This window comes from Myodes glareolus, chromosome 5 (genome assembly GCF_982192425.1).
Source record: "Myodes glareolus chromosome 5, mMyoGla1.1, whole genome shotgun sequence".
Lineage (NCBI taxonomy): Eukaryota > Metazoa > Chordata > Mammalia > Rodentia > Cricetidae > Myodes > Myodes glareolus.
This window is the reverse complement of record NC_142030.1, coordinates 84,336,036-84,353,862: the sequence shown is the minus strand read 5'-3', so window position 1 is coordinate 84,353,862 and position 17,827 is coordinate 84,336,036. Positions and strand designations below refer to the sequence as shown.

Genomic DNA, 17,827 nt, shown 5'->3' with positions numbered 1-17,827 from the left:
ATATATTTGAGAAAGTAGAACAGGCAAAATAATTTCTAATGTATTTGAGGTTAGGAAAATAAAACGAGTGTATTTTAAAATATAAAAGAGCATAAGAAACATATACAAAACCTTAACCTTAGTTGAATGTTTGAATATTTACAACACACTAAGTAATTTTGTTGTATTTTCAACTCTTATTATTAACTGTTAATTATTCTGACTCAAATTAAGAATGTGTAACATTCTCCATTACAGTTAATTTTTTAAAACTTTTTGACATTGTTAATTGTTACAAAAATAAACATGTTTTTGTTTGAAATCTCTCTAATTTATAAAATTAAAGATTGCAATTTTAAAAGTATGGTTATACATAAAATTCCTACTTTCAAGAATCAAGTGTTAGAATACCATTAGCAACAGAAATTAAATGGAAGCTTTAAAAGCCATATCTAAAGCAAATAACCAAAACCTCACATTGGGCCTGGCAATAGAACACACAAGAATGACATAAATATTAGAGTGTCTGGAAACAATTCCCACATAATTATTTTAATATTGATTATTTTAGATTAGTAGAGAAAAATCAGCCTTTAGAAAACTCACAGCTATTAAAAGTCTGGGGTCACTCAGATATTCACCATGACCATAAATAAATTCTAATAAGAAGAGGGTTTTTGTTTAGTAACCAGTTACCAAGGGTGTGGAACCAGATTGTGAAAGTCTTGGAGTTCATCCGAGATTAAAATATCTCATCTTGTAGGGAAGCTTCTTTAGCAGGTATGTAAAGAACTTTAAATAGGTTCAGGAATTCCCTGAAAGTGGCCAGATTCAGTAGGCCCCTTACTCCCAAGTAAACAAGCCAAGCTGATGAGTCATTCTCAGACAAGGCAAGCTGCAAAGAAGATACTCAGACAAGCATAGATACAAAATAGAAGACTTCATAGAGACCATATCAGCTGCCTGGAAGAAGCAAAAACAAGTCCATCTGCCTGGAAGAAGTTTAAATCAACCGAGTCACTTGGAAAACATTTTCCAACCCGTTTAGCTACCTGCAGGCTGTTCAGTGTATTCTACGTTCCATGCTTCTGTGGGTAGTTACCCAGGCTGGGTGGGCCTTGGTGATACAGCTGTCTTTGAGACATTTCTATTCTTATAAGTAACTCTTCACTCATATTTCAGTAACCCCAATAAAACTCATTGGTCATAAAGCTGGGCTTCGGTGGTATCTGTATGTTGATCTGTCATGAACTCCTTATCTGGAATGACTGAGTGGATGCCTATATAACATCTCCACAGGAAAACTTTTGTCACATTCATCAATAATTTCATAGCTTTTAAAATTTTATATGTGTAATGCTAAGACCAATGCTGAGGCCGAGGGATAATTATTTTCCAAATGAAGTAATTTCCCTTACCCTTACATTCTATTTGAGCACTATATTGTAGAAAGCCCTAATTTCATACTCTTGAACTTTTTATAATCAGAAGGAAATTAATTGTTACCATTTGTTTAGTTTGAATTTTTTATTTGTGGTGAATTAATTGTTTATGATACATCTTTATATGTCTCCTAGACTAATCTCAAATTCAAGATGCTCATACTTCTACCTCCCAAATTCTTGGATTACAGGTGTATATCACCTTGACAGATATAGACATTCTTAATCCCTTATATTTGAGTTGACCCTTGATACTGCAAATCAAATTTCTAAATTTCTGATGCTATCCTTTCCGAAGGGATTCTGGCCAGCCCAGGCATGGCAAACATGGCTCTGTCAGGCCTTGCCCTTCTATCTGTTCCCTCTGCTTGGCTATAAACCATTAGATTGCATCCCGAAACTACCCACCAAGGTCTAGTCCTTTTTTGGCCTCTTCTTCCTCCTGAGGTTGACTACTAAGTTCCAGCTATCAAAGTATTGATGTCCAACAAAAAGCCCCCTTTTGCTTACCTAAATAACAATCCCAAATAAAATTGTACACCTCATCATGAAGTGTTTAAACTTTCCCACTTTCACAACAGAATTAAGGTTTCAGTTCTCACAGAAGGGCAAACGTGTATCTCTTCAAATAAATGGTCATTCATCAACAAATTACATTCTGAGATAAGGGAAAGAGCACAAGGCCTGAGTCAGCCCCACAATATCTCAAGCATAGTTCCTGCCACCCTCTTGAAACTTACCCAAGTATGTCCAAAGATAAAGCCTCAATCAATTAAAAATACACTATTGAGTAACCAATAATGTTTAAGATGACCTAGCTATCTATGAAATTCCTCTATTCATGCTAAAAAGGAGCCAGCACGCTCCTCTCAGCATAATTGCCATTTCTGACAAGTGAATGATTCTGCATGCATTCTGAAACATTAATAATTCTCTTTGCTCTTGCTTACTATTTGAGTCTGGAGTCTTCCTTCAATGTTTCCTCAGACCTTACAATCCTAACAACAGGTTCCCCTTCTACCTTTATAAATCACCATTTTTCCTATGTCTCCTCTCTATCCAGAAGCAGTTCTTTGTCCTGAGCCAATACTTTCCTTTTGCTTTCAATTTTTTTCTCTTCCAAATTGTCCATCTCTTTCCTTTTCATTCTTCAAATCTGAGTGATATAGTTTTATACTTCAAATCAATAATTCTGGTACTGGAGACCTAATTTAAATACCTAAAAGCATGTTTATATGATAATGAAACAATTATATATTAATCATAGATCCTTGATATTCTCAGATCAAAAAAGGAATAATTAGTTTATTTTTGCCTGTTGTTTATTTGTTTATGGAAACAGAGACTCAGCATGTAGCCCATCATGTTCTCAAATCTAAAACCTCGTGTTCCAGGCTCATAAGAAACACAAGAATGTGCTATCTACATCTGATGGACACATTATTTTTTAAAAAAACCAGATTATTAAACTGCTGAGATGGCTCAGTCAGTGAGAGAGCTTACCTCCATGCTCAGTGACAGGAGTTCAATCCCTGGGACTCACATGAGGAAAAGGCAGAGCTGACTCACAAGTTCTCTGACTTTTTCATGTTTAATGTGGTGTGCAAACCTCCATTGAGAAACATAAGCACTCTTTGTAAACATACAGGTTAAACAAATGAATGCAATGAAATACTAAAAACAAATAGGATCATTCTTAGTCCTCAAAAAATGCTTTTCCCAGTTCATATTAAAACAGAAGGAAGATTCTGGGAAGTTCATGTTTTAAGTAATACATAAATAATTTTTTTTGCTATGTAAAAAAATATTCAGAAAAAATAGTACTCACCATAGCAAGAGGGTTTCTCAGACCATCCATCAGTTGTACATATTATGGAACCTTTAGTATCTTTATGTCTATTTTCATATCCAACATGGCATTCATAGTCTAATTCATCATTGATTTTAAACCATGTGCTATTAGTTTTAGTTCCAGCATTCTCAAATACAGGCCTATCACAAGACTCTAAAACAAAGTAAAGTGGAAGATTTTATTTTTAATGTGTCAGTGGACAATCTTAGCAATTCCCATGAGAACAAAAGTGGTTCCAGGTTAGTATTTGATAACAATTAAATACTATATAAAAACAACCTTAGAAGACCAACAATAAATCATTATCCCAAAGCAGTTATTAAATGAAAATATACTTCTATTAGCTTTTACTGTCTTAATTAAGTTTTATAAAACTTTATTTTAAAAATAGTTTCTTAGCTTATTTTTCTTATACTTATAATATATTATAAATAAATAGACAAGTGCAAATATATTTATTTTATGAAGTGCAATAATAGTTTGTGAATTAAAATAGTATATTTAGTAGTTTATATGCAACATAGAATCTAGAAAAATAGATTAGTTAAATTTAAACCTTGTGCATTTGTTATATTGTATTAGAGGTATTTTTCTTTCACAAAAAGAAAATCCAAAAAGTCTTGCTAATTATAATTTAATGTACATAAATCTTACATGGTAATAATTTTCATTGTTTTATCTTTAAATAGATCCTGTAAAACTACAATAAATGAAAATTAGAAATTATGAAAGCAGTAAATATCATAAACCACACTTAACATTTAATTTATGTTAAATAGTTCTTTAAAAAATAGCACTGGCTAGCTTTCTGATAAGTAAGACAAGCTGAATTAATTACTCTTAGAAAACCTTCATTATCTGTAGGTCCTAAAACACCAAGGTTTGCTGCTACTTATAAGCATTTTCTTCTTTCTTTTCAATATCATGATATTTGGAAAGAATTTCTAAGAGGGAGGCCTTCTGAAATTGACTTTAACTGATAGTGTCAAATATATACTATAATGTTATCACATATTCTGAGATATAAACATACATACATCTTCACCTAGAAATTTACTTTTATTTCTAGGAACAAAGTCATTGATATGCAAGGAAGAACATCTTTAAAAATGGAGCTGGTCAAAAAACCTTCACTATGTTTAAAAGTATAGGGTATTTTGAAGCATTTAACATGGATATGAGCTGAAACTCTATAATACAAAAATGAGTCCAAAATGAAAAACTAATAGCACATTTTTTTGAAGTTTAAAACTCATCAAGAACTAACACCAGCCACTTATAGAAGAATAAAGCTAAACCTTTATACATCACCAGTATAATGGCAGCAATAAAATGAAGTACTCACTGATGCATGAAGGTTGAGCTGACCAACCATTTTCGAGGCAGGTAATTGTTCCTGATGTCTCTCCATTCGATGTTACAAATCCCTGTTTACATCTATACTGTGTTTTTCTATTTAGATCATATGTAGAGTAAGATTCAGAAAGAAACCCATTCTCAATTTCTATATCTGAATATGAGCATGTCTCTAAATGGGAAAGAAGTAAAAAGGTTGAGAGCATGTTATACAATAATATTTTAAAAATAGTCATTAATCACTTGTACATGAATACTTGAAATAATCAAAATCATTCACATTACTGAACAAGGAAAACAAATAATAGGTTTAAAGATATACAATATATAGTCTAAAATGTTTTCTAACATATCAAGATTTAAATCACTCATAATTCCATCTAAAATGTATTACTTTTGTTTGTTCAAGGCTATCCACAATTCTACAGAAAGGCGGAACTATAAACAATATGTTTTTTTTTCCTGCAGTTTCTTTAAACCTGAGAATAATTAGCTCTCTTGGGCACCTAGACTTATTTACCCAGCTAGGGTTCCTGAGGTATGGTGAAAATCTTGGAAAATATCTGTTTACACAGTTAAAACGGAATCCAGTGCCAAGAATTTGAAATGCCTTTGTAACCTCATGACTAAAATACAATGGATGTGCAATATTCAAAAAAGATCACGAGAACCAAACAAAAAATTAATCTTCTCATGACAACATGATGTCCCCTAAGTCTTAAATAACTGGACTTGAAAGCATAAAAGTAAATTTTTAAATTTCACTTTTCTTATCAGTTGAATAATATTTCATTGTGAAATTGTGAAATTTACCAGAAAAAAAACATATTTCATAAAAATAATAATTAAATCCAGTTACTAGATTTCGTCCCAGAACACATATTTGCTTGCTTATGGATAAGTAGGAAATCAAAGAAGAAAACACTACATGTTTTATATAAATGCCAATAAAAAATTTAGATAATATATTGGGAGGAAAAAATAAAAAGTGAAGGGGCAGAAACTTCATCAAACAACTGAAAAACAATAAAGTTTAGAATTCAATGAGGATTAAAATTCAATAAAAGTTTTCACTTTGTTAACTTGGAAAGGAACTAAATACTAACAAAAGCACAAACCCTGAAAACTCCAAAAGGTAAACACATCATGCAGAAGCCAAATGAGAGAAAAGTAATGGAGTTTTACTCAGCGGTAAAAAACAATGACATCTTGAATTTTGCATGCAAATGGATGGACATCACTCAAAGATACCCTAGGAAATCAAGAAAAAGTGATCAAACAGGTAATGGAAACAGCTCAAGACTTGAAACCTGAAATGAAGGCAAATTCATAAGTGGATTCTAGCCATAATTAAATGTCTTTGAGCCTATTATTCGAGATCTTAGAGAAGCTAAATAAGAAGGTGAAAGTGAAGAAAATCATGTACTTATCCTCCTGGAGACTTGAAATAGACAAGAGTCCCAGGTAACCTCGGGTGCATGGGGGCGTGGGTGGGAGGGTTGTTGGAAGGGGAGAGGGTTAGAGAGAAGGGAGTAGGGGGAAGAATGGGGAAAACTCGGTGGATTGAGATGGGGGGAGGGAGGAAGGATGGATATGGGATCAGGGAAGAATATATTTCAACTAAGGGAGTCATTTTAGGGTTTACAGTAGACTTGATTATAAATGGGATCCCAGGTCCAAGGAGAGATCCCCAGACTGTTCTCTAGACAGAGGAGAGGGTGCCTGAACCGGCCTTGGCCTATAACCATACTGATGAAGATTTTGCTTATCATCGTAGATCCTTCATCCGACGATGGATGGCGATACAGACGGAGACCAACCTTGGAGCACCGGACTGAGCCCCCCCATGGCCCAAATGAGGGGCAGAAGGAGAAAGAACATGAAAAAAAACTCAGGACCGCGAGGGGTGCGATCACCCACTGATACAAGGGGGACTGATCTAATGAGAGTTCACCAAGGCCAGTTGGACTGGGACTGAATGAGCATGGGATCCAACCAGATTTTCTGAATGTGGCCGGATTCTCTGAATGTGGCTGGCCCGGAGCCTTTCTGAAAAGCCACTAATAATGACACTGGGACTTGTTTCCTCTGCATATACTGGATTTTTGGGATCCAGTCTGTTTGGATACTCACCTTCCTGGACCTGGAGGGAGGGGGGAGGAACTTGAACTTACCACAGGGCTGGAAGCCCTGACTGCTCTTAGGGATGGAGAAGGAGGAGGAGGGGGAGGGGGGTGTGGGAGGGTGTTGGGAGGAGGGGTGAAAATGGAAACTTTCATAATTTAATAAACTTTGAAAAAAAAAAAAGAAAAGCAGAGAAGAGAGAAAACATTGAGCAGAAAATAGCGGGTCCCTACCACCATTCTCCCTTAGCTTCTCTGGCCAGATGTCAGCATACTACAACAAAGTACAAGACTCTGTGATGCAAGACAGCAGCAGAAAAAAAAATGATCACAAATTTTAAGGTCAAAGGTTCCCAGAATGCCTGCCATGTGCGATATTTAAATTGAAAAAGTGGAAGATTTCCTTATGAGCACCTAAATTCTTTAATAAGATCCCAGCAGAGGTTTATTGATATTCTGAACACACTAGCTAGAAAGAAAAAGCTCCCAAGCCTGTCTCAATAAATTTCAAAGGACCAATATGATCAATGAAACTCAGTTTTACTCATGAAGATATCCAATCCTAATCATTAGCAGCAAGTGGTTTTAGCAAGGTACTGATTCTTTATTCAAAGATTTTGGTGGTTGTGAAAGAAAATACACTGTGGCAACATGTTATTACCCCAACAAAAATTCTCAGAAAAGCATTTGGTAATGCTCATCCATTGGCTCTAAGCATCAACGGAGAAATCACACAAACAAATCCACGGGATGCAACAGAGAACATGGAGGAAGCTGGTTGCACTCAACAGACACATTGAAAAGTACAGTAGCCCGATATCAGTTACCTGAGGCTCTCTTAAGACATTAGAAAAAGAAGAAATTAAAGTGGGTAAATGTGTTTGGGAGGGTGTGTCACATCCTGAACTGAAATAATAAAGCAGAAAAGAAAAAGGAATGAAGTTTGTAATATGTTAACACATTCGTACATAAAATAAACTTTCCACATTGATACTATAAAAAGACCCATAAGTTAGGAACATTTAAACAAATTTCGCAGTGAACAGTAGAGACAGCACAGATTACCAATATCAGTAATGATGGGAATTATATCACATTTTTTTAACCTATTTTAAAATACCAATCAGAATATTATGGACATCCATGTCAATTAATTAGACAAGTTAAAAATTAATGCAGTTTAAAAACCACAGATTATACAACTCACTCAAGAAAAATGTTTAAGATTAATATAATTGCTTCGGTATAAAAAACATGTACCTAAACAATACAAAATAAAACAGGGCCTTTCTGCTGCATACAACAGAACAATCCTAGAGGAAACTGAAGGTCTAAATAAATATACTGGTATATTGTAGTCATCAATATAAAAATTAAATTATGCTATATCAATTGTCTCTAATTTCATTCCAGAAAACATTTTATGTTCATAAGCAAGATAATGTTAAAAGTCACATGACAAGGGACCAGAGGTGTGAAACAATACTTCAAAATGTTCAATGATCCAGATATTTTAAAGCAAATGTAAGCATTATAAAATATGTTAATTAATAGAAATATCACACTTCTCCAATGATAGATTGCTACAACCAATACTTTTGTTTAATGTTTGACTATTTTAAATTAAATTGTTCAGAAAGTAGGGTATTGAAGGTTTAATGTTATAAGATATTAAGGCTTATATAATGCAGTAGTCACTAAAGATATTTTTGATGCTGGTGAATATACAAAAACATACAGTGGAAGAGAACAGGGAGTCAGTAACAACACAGAATGAGTGCATATTTAGCAATTATTAATTTCTATTTCATAGAAGATAATCTTTTTTTATTGTTTTATTAAAAATTTCCACCTCCTCCCATTTCCCTCCTCCTCCCACCCTCCTCCTTCCTCTCGCTCTCCAGTCCAAAGAGCAGTCAGGGTTTTCAGCCCTGTGGGAAGTCCAAGGTCCTCCCCTCTCCATCCAGGTCTAGGAAGGTGAGCTTCCAAACAGACTAGGTTCCCACAAAGCCAGTACATGAGGTAGAATCAAAACCCAGTGCCATTGTCCTTGGCTTCTCAGTCAGCCCTCATTGTCAGCCACGTTCTGAGAGTCCAGTCTAATCACATGCTCCTTCAGTCCCAGTCCAGCTGGCCTTGGGGAGCTCCCATTAGATCAGCCCCACAGTCTAAGTGGGTGGGTGCACCCCTCGCGGTCCTGACTTCTTTGCTCATGTTCTCCCTCCTTCTACTACTCATTTGGACTTTGGGAGCTATGTCCAGTGCTCCAACGTGGGTCTTTGTCTCTATCTCCATCCATCACCAAATGAAGGTTCTATGGTAATATGCAAGATATTCATCAGTGTGGCTATAGGATTAAGCCAGGTCAGGCGCCCTCTCCTCAGCTGCCCAAGGAACAAACTGGGAACATCTGCTTGGACAGCTGGGAACACTTCTAGAGTCAAGTCTCTTACCAACCCTAAAATGGATCCCTTAAATAAGATATCTACTTCCCTGCTTTCATATCCACCCTTCCTCCATCCCTACCATCCCATTCCCCCAAGCTCTCCCCAATCCTCCCCTTCTCCCTTCTCTTTCCACATCTCCCTACACCCACCCCACACCCACCCCTGTGCTCCCAACTTTTGCCTGGTAATCTTGTCTACTTCAAATATCCAGGAGGATAACTATATGTTTTTCTTTTGGTTCACCTTCTTATTTAGCTTCTCTAGGATCACGAATTATAGGCTCAACGTCCTTTATTTATGGCTAGAATCCACTTATGAGTACATACCATATTCATCTTTTGGGGACTGGGTTACCTCACTCAGGAAAGTGTTTTCTATTTCCATCCATTTGCAAGCAAAATTGAAGATGTCATTGTTTTTTACCGCTGAGTAGTACTCTAATGCAAATATATTCCATGCTTTCTTTATGCATTCCGCCATTGAGGGGCATCTAGGTTGTGTCCAGGTTCAGGCTATTACAAATAATGTTGTTGAACATAGTTGAACAAATGATTTTTTAGCATGACTGGGCATCTCTTGGGTATATTCCCAAGAGTGGTATTGCTGGATCCTGGGAGAGGTTGACCCCGAAAAACCCGGGAAAACACTAAACTGATTTCCAAAGTGGTTGCACAAGTTTGCATTCCCACCAGCAATGGATGAGTGTTCCCTTTACTTCACATCCTCTACAGCAAAGGCTATCATTGGTGTTTTTGATTTTAGCCATTCAGATAGGTGTAAGATGGTATCTCAAAGTTGTTTTGATTTGCATTTCCCTGAACGCTAAAGAGGTTGAGCATGACCTTAAGTGTCTTTTGGCCATTTGAACTTCTTCTGTTGAGAATTCTCTGTTCAGTTAGAGCCCTATTTTTTAATTGGGTTAATTAGCATTTTAAAGTCTAGTTTCTTGAGTTCTTTATATATTTTAGAGATTAGACCTTTGTCTGATGCGGGGTTGGTGAAGCTCTTCTCTCAAACAGTAGGTTGCCTTTATGTCTTAATGGCAGTGTCCTTTGCTTTACAGAAGCTTCTCAGTTTTAGGAGGTCCCATTTATTCAATGTTGCCCTTATTGCCTATGTTACTGAGGTTATTTGTAGGAAGTACTCTCCTGTGCCCATGTGTTGTAGACTACTTCCCACTTTCTCTTCTATCAAGTTCAGTATGTTTAGATGAATATTGAGGTCTTTAATCCATTTGGACTTGAGTTTTGTGCATGGTAATAGATATGGATCTACTTTCATTCTTTTACAGGTTGACATCCAAGTATGCCAGCACCATTTGTTGATGATGCTTTCTTTATTCCATTGTATACTTTTAGCTCCTTTGTCGAAAATCAGATGTTCATAGGTTTGTGGGTTAATATCTGGGTCTTCTATGAGATTCCATAGGTCGACTTCTCTGTTTTTATGCCAGTACCAAGCTGTTTTCATTATTGTAGCTCTCTAATAGAATCTGAAGTCAGGGATGGTAATGCTTCTAGAAGTTTCTTTATTGTAAATGATTGTTTTGACTATCCTGGGTTTTTTGTTTTTTCATATAAAGTTGATTATTGTTCTCTCAAGGTCTGTGAAGAATTTTGTTGGGGTTTCAATGGGGATTGCATTGAATTTATAGATTGCCTTTGGTAGAATTGCCACTTTTCTATGTTGATCCTAACCCATCCAAGAGCATGGTAGATCCTTCCATTTTCTGGTGTCCTCTTCAATTTCTTTCTTTAATGCCTTAAAGTTTTTCCCAAATAGATCTTTCACTTCCTTGTTTAGAGTTACCCCATGATACTTTATGCTATTTGTCGGTATAGTAAATGGTGAAGTTTCTCTGACTTCTATCCCTGCTTCTCTATGCTTTGTGTATAGGAGGGCTACTGATTTTTTTGAGATGACCTTGTAACCTGCCACATCACTGAAAGTATTAATCAGCAGTAGAAATTCTTAGGTAGAGTTTTTGTGGTCACTAATGTATACTATCATATCATCTGCAAATAACGAAAGTTTGACTTCTTCCTTTCCAATTCGAATCCCCTTGATCTCTTTATGTTGTCTTATTGCTATTGCTAGAACTTCAAGAACTATGTTGAAGAGATATGGTGAGAGTGGACAGTCTTGTATTGTACCTGATTTTAGTGGAATGACTTTGAGTTTCTCTCCATTTAATTTGATATTAGCTGTTGCCTTGCTATATATTGCTTTTATTATATTTAGGTATGATCCTTGTTTCCCTAACTTCTCCAAAACCTTTTTCATAAAGGGGTGTTGAATTTTGTCAAATGCTTTTCTGCATCTAATTAAATTATCATATTTTTTTCTTTCAGTTTACTTATATGATGGATTACATTGATAGATTTTTGTATGTTGAACCAGCCCTGCATCTCAGAGAAGAAACCTACTTGATCATAATGGTTAATTTTTAAATGTGTTCTTGGATTCTGTTTGCCTGAGTTTTATTGAGAATTTTTGCATCAATGTTCATGAGTGAGATTGTTCTATAATTCTCTTTCTTGGTTGGCTCTTTGTGTGGTTTTGGTATCAGGGTGACTGTAGCTTTATAAAAAGAGTGTGACAATAACTCTTCTAATTCTATTATGTGAAACACATTAAGGAGTATAGGTATCAGCTCTTCTTGGAAGTTCTGATAAAATACTGATTTTTTGTTTGGGAGGTTTTTTAATGACAGCTTCTATTTCCTCACGACTTATAGGTCCATTTAAATTGTTCACTTGGTCTTAATTTAATTTTGGTAAATGGTACTTATATAAAAAGAAGTCCATTTTTTTTTTACATTTTCCAGCTTTGTGGCATATAAGCTTTTGTAGTAAGACCTAATGATTCTCTGAATTTCCTCAATGTCTGTTGTTATGTCCCCCTTTTCATTTCTGATCTTGTTAATTTTCATGTTCTCTCTCTGCCTTTTGATTAATTTGGATAAAGGTTTGTCAATCTTGTTGACTTTCTCAAATCACCAGCTCTTTGTTCCACTGTTTCTTTGAATTGTTTTCTGTCTTTCTGTTTTGTTGATTTCAGCCCTCAGTTTGATTATTTCCAGTCTTCTACTCCTTCTAGGTGAGTCTGCTTCTTTTTTTTCTAAATCTTTCAGCTGTTCTGTTAAGTCTCTAATGTGAGCTTTCTCCGTTTTTTTTTTTTTTTTTAATGTGGGCACTTAGAGCTATGAACTTTCCTCTTAGCGCTGCTTTCATAGAGTCCCATAGGTTTGAGTATGTTGTGTCTTTATTTTCATTGAATTCAAGAAAGACTTTAATTTCTTTCTTTAGTTCTTCCCTGGCCCAGGGGTGATTCAGTAGTTGACTGTTCAGTTTCCTTGAATTTGTAGGCTTTCTGGGGGTAGAATTATTGTTAAATTCTAACTTTATTCTATGGTGATCCGAGAAGACACAGGAGGTTACTAATATTTTTTTTTTGTATCTGTGGAAGTTTGCTTGTTACAGAGTATGTGGTCAATTTTCGAGAAGGTTCCATGAGATGCTGAGAAGAAGGTATATTCTTTTCTGTTTGGGTGGAATGTTCTATAGATGTCTGTTGTCCATTTGATTCATTGCCTCCACTAATTCTCTGTTAGGTTTCTGTCTGATTGACCTGTTAATTTGTGAGAGAGGAGTGTTGAAGTCTCCTACTATTAGTGTGTGGGGTTTGATGTGTGCCTCGAGTTCTAGTACTGTTTCTTTTACATAGGTGGGTGCTTTTATATTAGCGGCATAGATATTCAGGATTGAGACTTCCTCCAGATGAATTGTTCCTGTTATGAGTATAAAGTGTCCATCTCCATCTCTTCTGATTGATTTTAGCTTGAAGTTGTTTTTGTTAGATATTAGTATAGCCACACCTGCTTGTTTTTTAGGTCTGTTTGATTGAAAAAACTTTTCCTGATCCTTTACTCTGAGTAGATGACTGTCTTTGTGGTTGAGGTGTATTTCTTGTAAACAGTTGAATGTTGAATCCTGTTTTTGCAACCAATCTCTTAGCCTGTGCCTTTTTATAGGTGAATTGAGTCCATTGATATTAAGTGATATTTATGACCCGTGGTTGTTAACTTCATTTTTTTTCCTGTGGTAGAATTTGTGTATTTCACTTCTTTGAGTTGTGCTGGCGAAGTGTTGCTAGATGTCTGAATTATTGTGGGCATTGTTGAATTCCTTGGTTTGTGATTTTCCTTCTATTACTTTCTGTAAGGCTGGATTTGTGGCTACGTATTATTTAAATTTGTTTTTATCCTGGACTATTTTGTTTTCTCCATTGATGGTAAATGAAAGCTTGGTTGGGTATTGTAGTCTGGGCTTGCATCCATGGTCTCTTAGTTTCTGCAGCACATCTATCTAGAACTTCTGGTTTTCATGGTTTCCATATAGAAGTCAGGTGCAAGTCTGGTGGGTTTACCTTTATAAGTTACTTGACCTTTTTCCTTTGCAGCTCTTAATATTCTTTCTTTATTCTTTATGCTTTGTGTTTTGATTATTATATGGTGAGGTTTTTTTTTTTTTTTCGATCCAGTCTATTCAGTGTTCTGTATGCTTCTTGTACCTTCATAGGAATATCCTACTTTAGGTTGGGGAAGTTTTCTTCTATAATTTTGTTGACTATATTTTCTGGGCCTTTGATCTGTAATTCTTTTCCTTCTTCTACCCCTATTATCATTAGGTTTGGTCTTTTTATGATGTCCCAGATTTCCTAGATGTTTTGTGATGAGAATTTGTTGGATTTGTTGATTTCTTTGATCAATGCATTTATTTTCTCTATAGTGTCTTCAGCATCCTAGATTCTTTTCTCTATCTCTTGTATTCTGTTGGTTATGCTTGTCTCTGTCATCTCTGTTCATTTACCTAGATTTTCCATATCCAGCTGGCCCTTGGTTTGTATTTTCTTCATTTCCTCCATTTCAGTTTTCAAATCTTGAACTGTTTCCATTATCTGTTTGATAGTTTTTTCTTGTTTTCCTAGGGTATCTTTTAGGGATTTATTCATTTCTTCAATTTTTTTGTCTTTCTTCTCATCCACTTCATTAAGGGATTTTTTCACATCCTGCTTAAGGGATTCTATCATTTTCATAATGTCTATTTTTTCTACTTCTTCTGGATTAGGGTGTTCAAGTCTTCCTGTTGTATGTTTGCCGTGTTCTGGTGCTATCATGTTGTTTTTCATATTATTGGAGGAATTCTTGCATTGGCGCCTGCCAATCTCCTCCTTCAAATGCTCTCTGATGGATCTTCTGGTACAGGATCAGGGCCCCTTGCTGACCAGGAACTTGGCAGGCAGAAGGACTAGCTTGCTGCTTGCAGGCTTAGTGAAACAAAGAAACTCCTGCCTGGTTGTACTCATCACCCAGTCCCCAGAGCCTCAGCCCCAAAACAGGCTGAGTTGGGGGATCTTATGACCTTATAGAAGGAAAGGGGTACCTGGGAGCAAGCTGGGTTGGGATAGGAAAAGAAAGGCAGTAGCTGGGGAGAGAATCCCCTACAGAATGACCAGAAAGTTTAGGGGTTTGAGGGTTGTCTGTGTTCCCTTTCCATGGATTCTGCCGACAGGTCAGGAACACACTCACCTCTCTGATGGATCTTCTGGTACAGGATCAGGGCCGCTTGCTGGCCATGGACCTTACAGAAAAAAGGACTAGCTTGCTGTGTGTAGGCTCAGTGAAACAAAGGAACTCTTGCCCTGTTGCACTCACCACCCCATCCAAGAGCCTCAGCCCCAAAACAGGCTCAAGATAATATTCATCAAATAAAACAGTAACGTTTAGGCGTTTAAATGCAAAATAATAAACTTCAACATTTTTCTCATGCTGATATAATTAACACAAATATTGATCATATACCTAAAAGTAAAATATGATCTAGAAAAACATCTGCTTTTGACTTAGTCAATGACACTTTGGTTTCCAGAAAAAAGAAACAATTATTGAAATTTTCTTGTTTGTTGAAGAGCATTAGAACAAAAACTTACTATCATTGAACAATGGAGCCACCGTTAGTAGTGAGACATTGTGTCTACTACCTTATTGATGCTGGCATTTTGTCTGACACAAGCTGTTCATTCTGTCAGAGCAAGAGGGTTGGGAATGCTCTAGTGGATGAACACACACAGAATAGCTAAGGGACAGTACACATATGACTTTCTTTAAGAACAAAAAAAATGGGTGGGTGGGGACAAGAGGCAGATATGGACGGAGTTTGGGGAGAAAGCTGAATATGGTCAAAATATGTTGTGTGGAATACTCAAAGAACTAATAGAAACAAGAATCGTGAAAAGTAAACATTTGTTCTTGAAAGACTTATAGAATGTAAGCAGAGCTGAAAAAGTGAGGAAACACATGGGAAGAGCACTAGCTTACAGAAGGCTAACAGTCACAGTATACTAAGTAGTCTCAAAATTCAGTACAAATAAAACAAACAACAAAGAAAAAGTGGACAACATTTTGAAGAACCATTTTCAGAGAATAAATGCAGATGGCAGATGAGCAGAGAAAGGATGTTTTTCAGCTTTGTTCCCTGAGACCTAAGATGTCACTAAAGGCTTAGATTTCCAGGATATGAAGAAGCTAGTTTCAGAGAGTCTGCATGTGTTAATATGGAAGTCACAGTTGTAGATAACATACATCTACAAAGGATCCAGCAAATCCATCCTGCAAAGGGAGAAAAGCAAGTAAAGCCCTCTCCAGCTGTAAAGCCTGTAAAACCACAACAATAACTGGCAGAAAAAGATATCATTGCTTTTTAAACATTATTTTTATTGAGCTAAATATTTTTCTTCAGTTCCATCCCTTCCTCCCCTCTCCCATGATCCCCCATGTTCCCAATATATTCAGGAGATCTTGGTTTTTTATACTTCCCATTAAGATTAGATACACATATGTCTCTCTTAGAATCCTCTTTGTTGTCTAGGTCCTCTGTGGTTGTGAACTGTAGGCTGGTTTTTCTTTTATTTGTATATAAAAGCCACTTATGAGTGAGTACATATTATATTTGTCTTTCTGGTTCTGGGTATAGCAGCATTATTTTCAATATTCAGAACCTGGAAACAACCTAAATGCCCCTCACCTGAAGAATGAACAAAGAAAATGTAAATTTATACAACAGAGTACTACAGAGCAGAAAAAAAATGACATCTTGAAATCTGCAGGCATGGATGGATCGAGTAAGACATTCTTAATTGTGAAATAGTGAATTTATATATCAGTGGTAACCAATGACTGTATAATTTGGTCTAAGTCCCAATAAATAAGCAAGTATTCATACCTAGTGCAATAAACCTAGACAACTACCCTAGAGGAGAACCTATTATTACCCCTTCACAAACCAGTACTGTTTCTAATGGCATTGTAAATAATTATACTTGTACACACAGATATATGCTGCCCTGACAGGGTTCATGAGAAGTCCCATAAAAGACCAACTACCAGTCACATGTGCAATCATCAAGAGCAGTTATTAAAAATTATCACCATGTAGGCATCTGACCACCTGACAAAGTGACAAATGGCAACCCTGAGAGAAACTTTCAGGCTCCTTTAAATGGAGTTAGGAAAATTACAAGGAGGAGGAATTAGTCTGGGGATTGATTGGTGTATTTTTATAGGTTGGTATAGTATTGATAGGTGTCTCTAATGGTTAGGGACACTCTAACAGCAGGGCAGGGAAAGCTATCTTTAGCAAGCAGATGGCTCTGGGATGCTTGTTGATTAGTTGTCCCTGAATTGTGTTTTTTTTTGAGAGCTGTTTGCTCAGCTCCAGCCAGTTCCAGTAAACTGAAACTAAGGTCTGGACTTTGGCAGGGCTACTAGGAACCTGTTACCACACTGGTTTGTCTCCCTAGTCCTCTCACTCCCACCCATTATCAAAGAAGTTTTACTTTTTTATAGCAAATTGAGATTAATTAAGAAAAACACAATAGGTCAAAATGCAGAGAACAACTGACTGTGAGTTGAAAATCCCAGTTAATTCATCTTCAAGACAATCAATACACCTAAGACCTAAATATATTATAGAAGAATAAACAGAAAGATTGTGAGTGCCAGAGAACCAGGATGTCTGCTATGAAATAGTGTCTTTTTATATATGACAGGGAAACTGCACTCACAAAATCTCAGAAATAAGGTTGTTCAGCACAAGAGAAGTGGACATGCCAATGCATGTGGATTTCAATCACTAGATGAAGAGTTATAGATAATTAATGTTTTCTGGCAGAGGAAAATAAGTTTTCTCTTGGAATGATTCCACCTAATAAGTTATCCCATCTCAAGTGACCAGGCCTAAATATATGTACATTCAAGTATCCCTAAAAGGACTCGGTAGGGTGTGAGTGTGTGCATGTATGTATGTGTGCGTGAACAATTATAGTCAAAAAAAGATGAGGTCATGATTGTAGAAGGGAGGAAAGGAGAGGTGTATGTAGGAGAAGAGAGACAATAAAATGATATAAATACAGTACTTGCATATGAGAGATGAATTTTTCAATAAATTAACACATTCCTAACTCTCACCAGAGAAGCTTCTATTGGAGGTTGATTTCATTTAACACAAATATCTACAAGTGACCAATATGCAGAGAATGGAACTGTAATATTCAGTCTTAAATGGGATA

General features: G+C 36.1%; 1 protein-coding gene across 6 annotated transcripts in view; it reads right to left on the bottom strand.

Annotated features, from left to right (window-relative positions):
- Positions 1-17,827, bottom strand: part of LOC125398368 (complement factor H-related protein 2-like) — a 73,530-nt gene that overhangs the window by 21,502 nt on the left and 34,201 nt on the right. For all 6 annotated transcript variants that reach the window (XM_087906457.1, XM_087906453.1, XM_087906456.1 and 3 more), the window contains 2 exons: positions 4,619-4,801; positions 3,250-3,426 (listed from right to left, as the gene is read on the bottom strand). In XM_087906457.1, coding sequence (XP_087762583.1) covers positions 3,250-3,426; positions 4,619-4,801 — 360 coding nt within the window. The remainder of the gene's footprint in view (positions 1-3,249; positions 3,427-4,618; positions 4,802-17,827) is intronic.